At 36.0% G+C, this 12,069-nt stretch overlaps 1 protein-coding gene across 2 annotated transcripts; it reads left to right on the top strand.

Moving 5' to 3' along the window:
- The first annotated feature begins 2,449 nt into the window (after positions 1–2,449).
- On the top strand, positions 2,450–12,049 carry LOC131785740 (hepatocyte nuclear factor 4-gamma-like). Of its 2 annotated transcripts, none has more exons than XM_059102683.2 (6): positions 2,450–2,669; positions 2,779–3,006; positions 6,174–6,302; positions 7,115–7,483; positions 8,499–8,735; positions 9,411–12,049. In XM_059102683.2, exons 1-6 carry the CDS (start codon positions 2,615–2,617, stop codon positions 9,680–9,682), a joined length of 1,290 nt encoding a protein of 429 aa, XP_058958666.1. In that variant the 5' UTR covers positions 2,450–2,614; the 3' UTR covers positions 9,683–12,049. The 2 variants fall into 2 exon arrangements, with proteins under 2 accessions (XP_058958666.1, XP_058958665.1); XM_059102682.2 differs by having other exon boundaries at positions 7,112–7,483.
- Positions 12,050–12,069: the final 20 nt, after the last annotated feature.

Below are 12,069 nucleotides of genomic sequence, written 5' to 3'. Positions count from 1 at the left end.
CTAAGAAATTCTGAATACAAGGTATCAACGCCTCAGCCACTTACTAATCATTGTAAAAGATGTGTTAGCCGAAGCAGCGAGGAGGTGCAAGAGAAAAGCTTACCGACAGAAATAAATCTAACTAAATGAGTTTAAGATGAATTGAGGAACGCATCTGTCTAGTTATTTGATATACTGTTTATACACGGGATCCTTGTAATGCAGGTTTAACTAATACTGACAATAAGTTGTTAGCTTTTCCTAGTTTGGGCAGCTAGTTTGCTTTATCCTTTTAAATAATTGTGAGTTTTTACATGAATGAAAACACCGGGTGAAAATAAAGTTGTACCCCTACTTCCACGATTAATAACAAAGAAAATAAATTTACTTTTTTTCGCGTTTAAAAGCAATAAGAGGCGGGCTAAGGGAATTGCCTGGCAGAGGAGAATTGACACATAGTGGATAGCATAAAAATTGTACAGCAGTGTGTTTTTGGCGTGATAGGGATTCTTATTGCTTTGTGGGAATAACGTTTTGCAATTGGAGATAGCTGAAATTGCTGATCAAGCATTACTTATCAAATAGAAGAGAATAAACATTGAAAGAGGCCCAATACTTTTATCATGATATTGAATGCATCGATATTTCGAGTGGGTCCGCATCCAAAGAACACGAATTGACACTATTTTCATAACTGAAGGAGGTAAATTTTTGCTGCGTTTAATTTGCCAGATTTTTCGACAAAATTTAGCTTTCTGGATCGAGGACGATCTGCAATTGAAATCTGCAAAAATTTAAAACCCGAAACATGATGTAATCTTGGTGAAAGATCTGGCTGTAGTATCATCATTACTAAATTTGCAGGTACATCATGCCGAAAGAGCCAAAAATCGATCGAAAAATGAAGGTTGCATGCGCCTCTAAAAATTTCGTGATTGGACTCGTCAAGCAATCTTCATCAAGGAAAATTTTTTGTGGGGTTACATCAACCTCAAAAGAAACATCAGCTTTGGAGGATTGTTCATGAGTGTTGTCAGTCAGTATTTGCCTTGACAGGTTTGATGGCACTTAAGGGAGGCATTGTTTCTTATGTTTTTCTATTCAAGATGGTACCATGTGGACTTTGTATAAAGCACGGCTTAAAAATTGTACTTTAACTTATAAATCTTTCGAGTCATTTGACTTGAAATTTCGTAACTTCTATTATTAATATTAGGCTGACAATTGAATGTTACTCAGAATACTACATAGGTTTAATTTTGTTTTAACAAGAGGCGAGCGAGTTAAGAGTATATAGATAAGGGGTGATGTAATCTCACCGATCCTAGGGGATTAAACATTCGAGGTAATATTTTACTTCCTCTTTCAAAACCGTGTCACTTCCGGGGAGGGAGTGGGGGTGGGGGTGTGTTTATATAAACTTGAATGAACTTGCGCCACACTATCCCTGTCAGTATCTAATATTCTCTTCTTTTCTATTATAAAATTTTTTCCATCTGTGAAACATTTGATAAACCAAACTCTTACGCAAGTGACTTCGAATCGCCAGGAAGTCAGATAAAACAATTGCTGATCTGAAACTTGCTACCGTAAGCAATTTTTTTTATATTCGCTGTTTTTTCTGTTAAAATATTCTATTGTTCTTAGATAAATACAAAATACACGTGCCTATAAAGAATAAGATAAGAAGATTAGCTATTTTAGGATTTTAAAAATTACAAAATCCTTTAATGTTTATTCGTGTTTAATTTGTCTATGACACAGCTGGAGAGAAACCTGTGGATATTTAACGGCCTAACGGCTTGTTTGATAGACAATATGTATATTAGTTTGTCTCACCGCATCTGTCCTTACCCCAAGGTAATAAAGAGACATGACGGATATCATATCTACTGGCTTTTAATCATAGTTGTTTTTCCTTAATTGACCTTAAACGACCGAGGCGAGAGCCATACTTGGGCGTTGAATTGTACTAAAAACGTGGCAGTAAGACAACTCGTGATTGGACTCGACATAACTACAAAGGTACGTAATGACGGAATTTTGCCGAAATTGCAATTGAAGTTGCCAATCTGAAACCAAAATCATTGTTGATTTTACGTGAAGTACCTATTACGATTTTGACAAGTTGTTCACTTAGTGTTGAAGCCGAGACCTCGAATGACCTTTACTATTTCACACATTTCCTACAGCTGGGTTTTTGTCGTCTTCTCTAGAACTTTTCGGAGACCCCCTGCCCTTGACGCAAAAGGGTTGTCGCGCAGGGTACACAGACAAAATGGCGTGAGACATTTGCTGGTAATAAATATGTGGTTTCTGGGAAAAACTATTTTTTTCCTGAATCGAAAAAATTGCTTTGTTTTCAAGTTGACCTCGGTCAATATCGGGTCGAAATCGACATCTCGCATCCATCTCGTGCTAGGCATTGGGGTCACATGACATCCTAAGAACCACCCTTCATTTATGATAAGCCTGCTCCGATGCGTGGCAGCCATGAGTAGTCGTATTTTCTCCAAACTCAACCGGAGACCCGTCGAGTTCAAAGTACAATTTCACTGGCTATAAATATAACGTAGAGGGTTCCGTTTCGGAACACAGTGTTCTCTAGGGATAAAGTCCACTCTTGTCGTCGTCAATGACCGACAAGCTTTTGAATGGTGTGAAGCAGGCCGAGAGCTCGAGCAAAAGCGGTAATAAACAACTATGATCGCTTGCAGATCGTGTTTGTTACATCACGCACATTCAAAATAATCACAGGTGAGCTGTTTAACTGTTTCCTGCTTTGCTCTTATCGTGCAGACGATGCTGACAACGGGGCCTGCTTGATATGTGGGGACAAGGCTACAGGCAAGCACTATGGAGCGTCGAGTTGCGATGGATGCAAAGGTTTCTTCCGAAGGAGCGTAAGAAAGAACCATGTTTACGCCTGTCGCTTTCAAAGAGCTTGTGTGATCAACAAGGACAAACGAAATCAGTGCCGCTACTGTCGGTTGAGAAAATGTTTTCGGGCTGGCATGAAGAAAGAAGGTGAGAAAAATCTATTCATCACGCTCAGCCATTGCTTTCGACGTAATCCATATACGTGCTCAATCGTAAATTCTTCACAAAGGTTGACGTTTGCTTTTATGTGATTTACAAATACTATGGTTTGAGAAGAAGCTAACCCTTTGGTGCCATTGTAACCCAACTCTGTTCAGAACTTTTATCATATTATAAGCATTTTAATTTCTCTTCAAGTGATAAATCTCGTCGAAGCGAGTACCGGCTCTATCTTTTAATAAGCAACTTCGCGTGTCGACAGTTTGTTGTCGAAATGCAAATAGGAAGATCTTGAAAATAATAAAATAATCCCGGGACACGGTTTAAGGACAAAAGCACATCGTATATCTTCAGTTTACATATACAAATATATTTAAAACAAAAAACTGATCGGAGCGGATTCAAAGTTATATATATTTTTCACTGAATCAGTCTACCAAAAAGTCTTGATGTTCACCGTTTGACGCTGAGATTTCGTGCAGACGCAAAGTTATATTGCGTTACTACTTCAAAATTTATTGTATTTTGTATAAAGAAATCCAAACCACTTTGTGTATTAGCTTCTAATAATATTTAAAATGGACTCCAACGCTTTAAAATCAACACTTTACACAATGTTTGCGAACGACCAATGGCCCTCTTTCACTTGATATTTTGAAGTCGCAGAATTTTGTTTTATTTTGAGAGGGGTAATACAGCACGTGATATGCAGCCAAAGAGAGAACTGAATTTTTAGATTAAAAAAGTAGAGGCATAGCCCCTCTTGTAAATTTACAAGTTTACATTGTTGAAATCAACAATTAAGGTCTATTTGCTCAAATTTCATTGCAAACCACTAAGGATGACATCCAATTTATAATATGTTCATTGAAAAAATGGCTTGAAGGTGCAAATTTATATCAGCAGAAAAATGCATGAATTTTGATTGGTCTTTATTAATGTTTGATCTAGTGGAGGACAGACGCATAGCTGATGTTTCTTTTTTAAAAAAATTGCGTCTTTGTTAAATAAAACAAGTAGATTCCATGTTGCTGTCAACAACATGATGTCAAAGTGTGGTAAAAACATCAGTAACATGTGGGTCTGTGCCTTGTTTACCACTTGTTTGTTCATACCACATTTTGACGTCATCTGTGACCCATTACTAAACAGACACACAGCAGCATGGAGTCTGTTTATTAAGTGGAATGTTAAGGAATAATTGATCACTTTTCATTCAACTGCCAAAATGTGATTCATTTTTTATGCAAACCTCAGACATTGTAATTTCCTGTTAGAAGCTTTACCACTGAGCTACAGAGGTTCACATACATCAAGTTTCCTTCATATAGTTAAGACAAATTTTTGTTAAGTTAATGCTCAAAATTGACAAACATTTTTTTCATCCATTGATTCAAACTGTTGTGTTGTTTATTTTAGTTTAAACTCTTCCACTACAACTGAAAACTTCTTACCAATGTAGCTGGTCTGAAAAAAAAAATTAATGTATCAGAAAGATAGTACCTGAGATTTAAAGTATGCAGCCTCCTCTTAAACAAATACCAGAGGGATGTTAATATCTACCTTGTTGAGAACTTGGATATTTTCTTTGTTCTATGCCTATGACAAATTCTTAACAGCCTTTAAGGTGACAGTATGTAGGTTCAGGAACAGTCAGAAAAATCAGTAAAGTAGAGTATTCAACCTTTCAACTTCTAACATGTGAGGAATAATTCTCCCTTCTGAATGCCTTACATCTCTTTGTGATTTAGAAAAAAGAATTTGGTCAAGATAACCATCTGTAGCTCTCCAGCTGCTGAATAATATATTGACATGGCAAGGAGAAGTTGCTTGTTAATCTCTTTTGGGATTTAAAGGAGTCTTGTTGTTTTTTTTCTGCGACACGAAAAATTATTTCTGTGCCCAAAATTCTTGTTTTGCAAGAAAAAAAAAACCCATCAAAATGAGGAGTATAAATCTTAAATAACAAAGCCATTAAGGATTAAAAAGATTAATAGGGATTAGAATCGAAAAGCCTGAAAAATTTTAACCGAAGTATTCAGGATATAACTGCTGTAAATCTAAAAAAAGGAACTAAAATATCATCACTTCAGTGGCATCAGAGATTTTTACCAAGTTTGTGTTAATGTCAGTCATTTCATCAAATGGCAGCTTGGTTGAGGTGTCATGTGTCACAGTTTTGATATAGAGGTCCTCAGTTCAAGTATCTCTCTGACAGTAAGGTGGATTTTGTGCTTTAACTCTTTCATTTCCAATGTTAAAATGGAGTTTCTTAGTGGTAAACATATATTTTTTTGACCAGCACTGAGAATTTGCTGCTACAATAAGGCAAAATTATTTCCTGACTCTCATTATCTTAATGGTTTACAGTGTTTGAAACACATCATTCTGTGAGAAAAAGGGTTGTTAATCTTTTTTATTTGGTTCTGAATTTTTTCTCTCAGACTGTCTCAGTGGGGCACTAACAAACTTAGAGAAACTCCTAAATAGCAAATTGTATATTATTTGTTGAATTACTAATAATCCCGTGGTCCCATATTCCAAGGCTTTTATTTTCATGAGCTCTGATTTTATCCTGGCTTGAAGGGTCTACTTCAGTCGCAAGTTTATTTTCATTTGTATTTAACAGTTGTCAATCAATCAGTGTAAAAATGAATCTTTTATTTCTACTTTTAACGCCTATGAGCTAAAAGCTCAATCCAGATGAGTTGTTAACAAAAATAATTAAGAAAGTAAAATATAAAGATTAATGATAAGATATTCACACAATTATAGTGTTACAGAGACATATCCAGCCACTAAACAACTTAAAAGTTTTAAATAATGCGTTAGTTTTTCTTGTCTTCTTGCCACTCTGTGAAAACTACCCCTTCCACATCAGCGAGACAAAAGTTTGCTAAGATGTTAACCCTTTAAATCCCAAGATCTCATTCAGTGATTATCCTTACTGTCTGCCCTACAATTCTTAAGATGTTAGTATGAAGAGTTTGGTATTGCATCATTTAATAATCTCTTAACTGATATTATTCTTTTTCTTATCTCTTTCCTGTTTAATATTGCATTGATATTGAAAGGAGAAATTTTCTGTTGGTCAATCATGGGAGTTTAAGGTATAAAATTATCCTAAAGGTGATAGAAATTTCACTTTTTTGTAGCTGTTCAAAATGAGAGGGACACAATTTCAAAAAGGCCACGTGGGGAAGAAGCGGACAGCAAGTTTGGGCTCACCACAGATGTTTTATTGTCAGCTGAGATTTTGTCACGACCAGCAACTTCACCTCCAGGTAAATGTCCTTTATATGCCATATCTGAGAGATAACTTTCCTTACCTGTAAAGTGTATATCTTTTTTGTCTTGAACTTTCTTGGGTCCCTAGGTGTTACAGGTGTATATTCAAACAGTATTTACCAGTAGATAATTTCCTTAATTCTCATTATCTATATTTTTGATTATGTACTTTATGATAGTTGGGAGAGTTCAGGTTCTGATCAATACTAAGGTCAAGTAGTTAAATCTTACAGAGTTTTAAATCTTACATAGTTAATTGAATTAAAACTTCTATTATGATCTGTTGGGGTGAAAAGGTAGTTTTTTTTGTTCACTCTCCTTTGATATCAAATTTCTTTAAAAAGGAAAACAAGCGATTTACGTTAACTCAGTTTTAGGTCATCTAGAAAACAGATAGTAAGAATAATCAAACTTAGGAATTTTTAACTTAATCTAATATCAAATTCTGGTAACTTACTCGCATGTAAATATGTAGCAGCTAGAGGAGAGAATTGACAACCAGATCTTGGGAGTTAATGGGTTTAATTGATGGTTTTGTAGGGGAAGATGGAGGGGGGAGGAGAAAGAGGGAAAATGCACGCAGGGGTATTACATGTACACCTAGTTCTATCCCCTTCTCCCCCACCTGGAGCCTTGCTATCGGTGGGTGCATTTTTATATAATGTGGGGGCATATCACTTAATCTTGTTTGTAGATCATCAATTACAGTGATTTTCACTTCCCCCCCTTCTTTAAAATTTGTTTTTTACCCTTACAAAAATTGACTTTATCTAATATCAGTTTTACTGAATTTTATGTTAAATAGTAGAAACCCTCAGCATGGATAAGGAGGCAAACTACAGTGACATTTGTGAATCAATGCGTCAACAACTCCTGGTCCTTGTGGAATGGGCCAAACACATACCTGCCTTTTGTGAACTGATGCTTGATGATCAGGTTGCCCTATTAAGGGCGCATGCCTCTGAACACTTAATATTGGGTGTTTCACGACGGTCTATGAGTCTAAAGGATGTTTTGTTACTTGGAAATGACCTTGTCATTCCAAGAACAGCGGCTGATGCTGAGGTGCGGAGAATATCAACTCGTGTACTGGATGAAGTGGTTGAGCCAATGAAAGAGTGGAATGTTGACGATACAGAACATGCTTGCCTTAAGGCTATTGTATTCTTCAATCCTGGTATGTTTTAAAATTTGAAGCATGCTAAAGCACTGAAAAATTACATTAACCAACAGACAAGAAAAGAAGAGACATGGTAGATTTTGAGCAAATGAAGAAAATAGTGTTTTATCACAAGCATGCAATGAAGAAAATTTTGGACTTTCTCAGAGGGAAGTGAACAACACAGACCTTCTTATTTCTCTGTATGATGTTTTACCACCGAGCTGCAGACAACTTGTTTGCAAGCCTGGGCATTACTAGCAAATTACTCTTAAAAGGAGTTAAAGCATCAGCAGGAAACTATGAGCAAAAAGAAACCAAAGTAGACATCAATGCAGTTTTCAGTATAAATTTTATTTCCATGGCTGTTGAAATGAAAATTGATATTGGTCATCAACATTTTCTTCCCATTAGATCATATTCATGTGGCTTTTGTGCTATAAAAATCTTTTTTTACTTTCCCTTTCATATTGTGTGAGAGTTGAATTACTTACCTTTATGTCTTGTGGTTTTCATAACTTCACATGTCATACTCCAGTTAATTCAGTGGACATGAGAACATGCCCATCATGTGATAGACTTGTGAAAATTTACTGTGATTTAATGAAATATATCCTCTTAGAATGTAAAAGTGTGATGCAGAGTTAAGCTTATTGGTAGTGGTGTGATGAGCAGTGATCTTTGTAATCTCTAATGATAATCAGTTAAGGAAAGAAATATGTTATTGGATTATGTGGCATATGTGACTAAATTGTGACTGGTTATAAATATCTTTTTTTTTATAACTGAAAGTTGTAGCTTAAAAAAGAAAACTTCAACAACTCAGATGTAAATATTAAAACCAGAGGGTGAGAGCAGAAAGCATGTAACCTTTAACTCCCATGAGTGACCAATACAGATTTTCTTCTTACAATATCAATACAATATTAAGCAGACAAGTGATGAGAATTGAGTAAAGTATCAATTAGTGGATGGTCAGGTGATTCAATGCCACATTCTCTGAACTGACATCATAACAATTTGTGCTTTGTAGATGCCAAGGGACTTAGTGATTCTCAGAAAATCAAATCTTTAAGATTTGAAGTTCAAACAATGCTGGAAGATTACATTGCTAAAGATCAGTATGACAGCCGTGGAAAGTTTGGTGAATTGCTTCTTATGCTGCCAACAATGCAGAGTATAGCCAAAGAGATGATCGACCAAGTGCAGTTTGCTAGGCTGTTTGGTATGGTGAAGGTTGACAGCCTTCTTTCAGAAATGTTACTTGGAGGTTAGTTTGGCAAGTTTGACTGAATTGCTGTCAATCCCATGACCTGAATTTGCTAGATAAGCAGCCCACAATCTTGTGAAGAGTTAACCTCAGGCTTAAATAAGTTAAAATTAGTTTCTTGGTAATTGTTGTTAACAAAGATTTTTTAAAATGTGTAAGAATCAGTAAATTTCCTGCTCTCAGTAGATATTATTACTTGCAGAAGATAACTGTATGGAGAATTTTACTATTTCATTCAAATAGTGTACTGTAATCCAAATCTTAGATTGAAATGAGTAACTACTCAACATAAAATTTTCAGGAGACATGGCTGCTCAATGGTTAATAGGCTGGACTCAGGGTTGAGATGTCTGAGTTAAAGACCCTGCCAGGTCAACGTGTTGTGTGCTTGGGTAAAACAGTGCCTCTCTTCACCCAGGAGTATGAATGGGTACGAACAATTTGTCAGGGAAGCCTGATGAAATGCAAGGGGGGTGGCAACCTTGCAATGGACTTGCATCTCATCCAGGGAGGGAATTATGATACTTCTGGTCACTTCATACTCAGGAAACTGAGATAAGCTCTTGCTGGAGTACAGACTTTACCTTAATCATGAAATTAATGATGCTGATTGATAGACTTCCTATTTACAGTCAAAATGAACAAGATGTAATTTCTGATGATTTGTTTTATCAGGTACCAACATTGCTGAACAATTGGATGCAGCAAGTATTGTTCCTATGGCATCACCCCCTCCACCTGCTGTTCCAACACCTCAGTCACCAGTTAACCCTCTCCCTCCAAACCGCCCTGACCTATTCAGTCCAGGATTAGTGAATGTTCCGGGTCCAAGTGTGGCAGGTCCGATGCAATCAGTACCAATGGTCCAGGACAGGAAATATGTCCCAGGGCCCTCAACAGCACTCCCAGGTGGTGTTGTCCCAAAGACAGAGAGATTTGACACGTGACAATTAAGATGGAGTGGGGTTGTATCTGGAGGCTTATCTCACACACAGCAGACTTAAAAAGAAGTGATATCAAGCCCTCTTGCAGCTCTGTGTCACTGCATCAAGATTGCCCGTCAAAAAAGGCTCCTTTCTCTTGCAAATTTGTCTTGAGTTCATTGTTTACTAAAATTTTTCTCTAAGTACCAACCTCACATGCAAGGTGGATATTAAATTGATGCAGTGAAGCACAAGATTTTGTTTAACTAACCCGTTTTTTTGCCCTGTGGAATAACATATACAACTTTATAGGAGACACTGCACAGGGTTTTAGAGGAAGATGGTAAATGTAGTTAAGTTAAAAGTAGCAGCAGCAAATTCAGGAATTGGCAAATTTGTTTGTAAATTAATTAATGTATTGTACAGTGTGTGAAATAGTTATTTAAATTGGCTAATAAGAATATTAGTATGTTTAGTAGGCTTAGGAGTAAAAGAAAGAAATGAGGGAGGTACTTCATTCAGTTTGTTAGAGAAGGCATTTGAGAGTATCCACACACATTACTCTGGTTATGACTGGCCATAGAAGTTCTGAAAAATTCACCAAATAAGGATAGGTTTTAGAGAGAGTAATTCACAATGAGGTCTGCATGTGATCAAAACTGTGGCCCTCACTGTCATGTCAGATCCGGTCAGAATATCTTTTTCCATATTCTGATATTCATGCTGTAGTATTAGTATAAAGATGTTGGGAGGGCCATTTAGGGTGAATCAAAAACAATTTTTATCGTACAGTAGTTGATCATAAAGCACAGTCTCACTGGCTAATAAAAAGTACCATTATTTTTGTATGTAGTTAGCTCAAAAAAGAGGGTAATTTTAAAATGACTCATTGTGTACATTGTTTGAGGCCAGCTGCAACTTGGTTTAGGGTTGTAAGTTGTATTTATTTCTTCTTTCTAGAAGCAGGGTTGACTTGCATAGATAGCTTCTTAAAGCTGACTACGAAAATTATTGGTATAAATTTGTTTCTGTTTGTATGGTATTATCCAGCTCAGTGCAAAGTCTTAGAGATTTTTTCTAATTCCCCCCCCCCCCTTAATTTTCACCCAAGAAAGTTTGACATTGCTCAAAATAATTTACAATGTAAAATATGCAGATCTGCTCAATAAGTTTGAATCTTCATATGGAAAGCCATGGTAATTTGTTTGAAGATTTTCAATTTCTTTACCCATATCCCAAATATCTTTCATGACAGAGTTGTTAGTAGTTAACTAACAAATCATGTTAGCTGTTGGTTCCCAAACATGTGTGCAAGTCGGAATTACATGATTATCTTCCTGACTTTAGGTTAGAGATCTCTGCCTTCCATTTTACATTTGTATCAGTTACTTTATTTACAAATCAAATCCCAAGAACAAGTGATCTTAAATAAACATTTAAAACTTGTCATATAATTTGTTAGTAAAAGAAGGAATGATCACTGTAACTGACCAGATCATTACAAACATTAGTCTTTGTAGTCCTTCACTGTTCTGTAGATTTGCTTTCATTGGGATTAAGTTGTTTAGGAGGTCAGTACTTCTTTAGAGGTATTTTGCATGTTCTCTCCATATTTTGTACATAGAAAATAGTAATAAATGAGAATTATTTTGGATGCACTGTATTATAAATAGCTTGGTACCATATAGAGTAAGGTAGTTTGTAATTTTGAGTGACATGCTTCAGTCAAGTTGCCTTTCTCTTAGTATTTCAGACAAGTTAGAGCAAGCATAATGAACTATCCATGCGAACTTATTACTTACTTCCTTCCAAACCACATTATTTGGCAATCATGAACTGCCCATCAACATAAATAACATATCAAATGTTCTGCCCTGATGGAGTAATGCCTTTATCTCTGTCTGATAAGCCATGATCATGAGCTTTAGCGAAGATACCACAATCTGCAAAGCTCACTTATCTATTGCATTGTTCAGGCTATCCTGGATCAAAGAAAGAAATTTGCCTTACACTGATGCATCAAAGCCTTGCACACCTGTTCACTAAAATGAAAATTCTCTCTTAAATCAAAGTTAGATTTGATGTAGATGGGACAGAACCTAACAACCCAGATCCACTAAAAACCAACTTTTTTCCCCAAACCTTGTGCATACTGCCAGTCAAATTTCAAAGATTCATTTACTTGCTCTAACTCTCATGGTATTGCATTGATGCAGAGGAATAACTTCACTAACAATTTTTTTGTTTAAAATTGTTGTTCAGTGTATCTATATTATTTTCTTAAATGGGATCAAGAGGTATTTTTATGCTGTTTGCAGTTTATTAGCATTGTACACATCCACAGACAAGACAATATCAGGAGAATAAAGTTGATTTTATCTTCTTCAACAATGGTTTGTCATAGTATTTCA

The sequence above is a fragment of the Pocillopora verrucosa genome, chromosome 3 (genome assembly GCF_036669915.1).
Source record: "Pocillopora verrucosa isolate sample1 chromosome 3, ASM3666991v2, whole genome shotgun sequence".
NCBI lineage: Eukaryota > Metazoa > Cnidaria > Anthozoa > Scleractinia > Pocilloporidae > Pocillopora > Pocillopora verrucosa.
The sequence above is the reverse complement of the archived record's forward strand: the minus strand, read 5'-3'. Positions and strand labels throughout refer to the sequence as shown.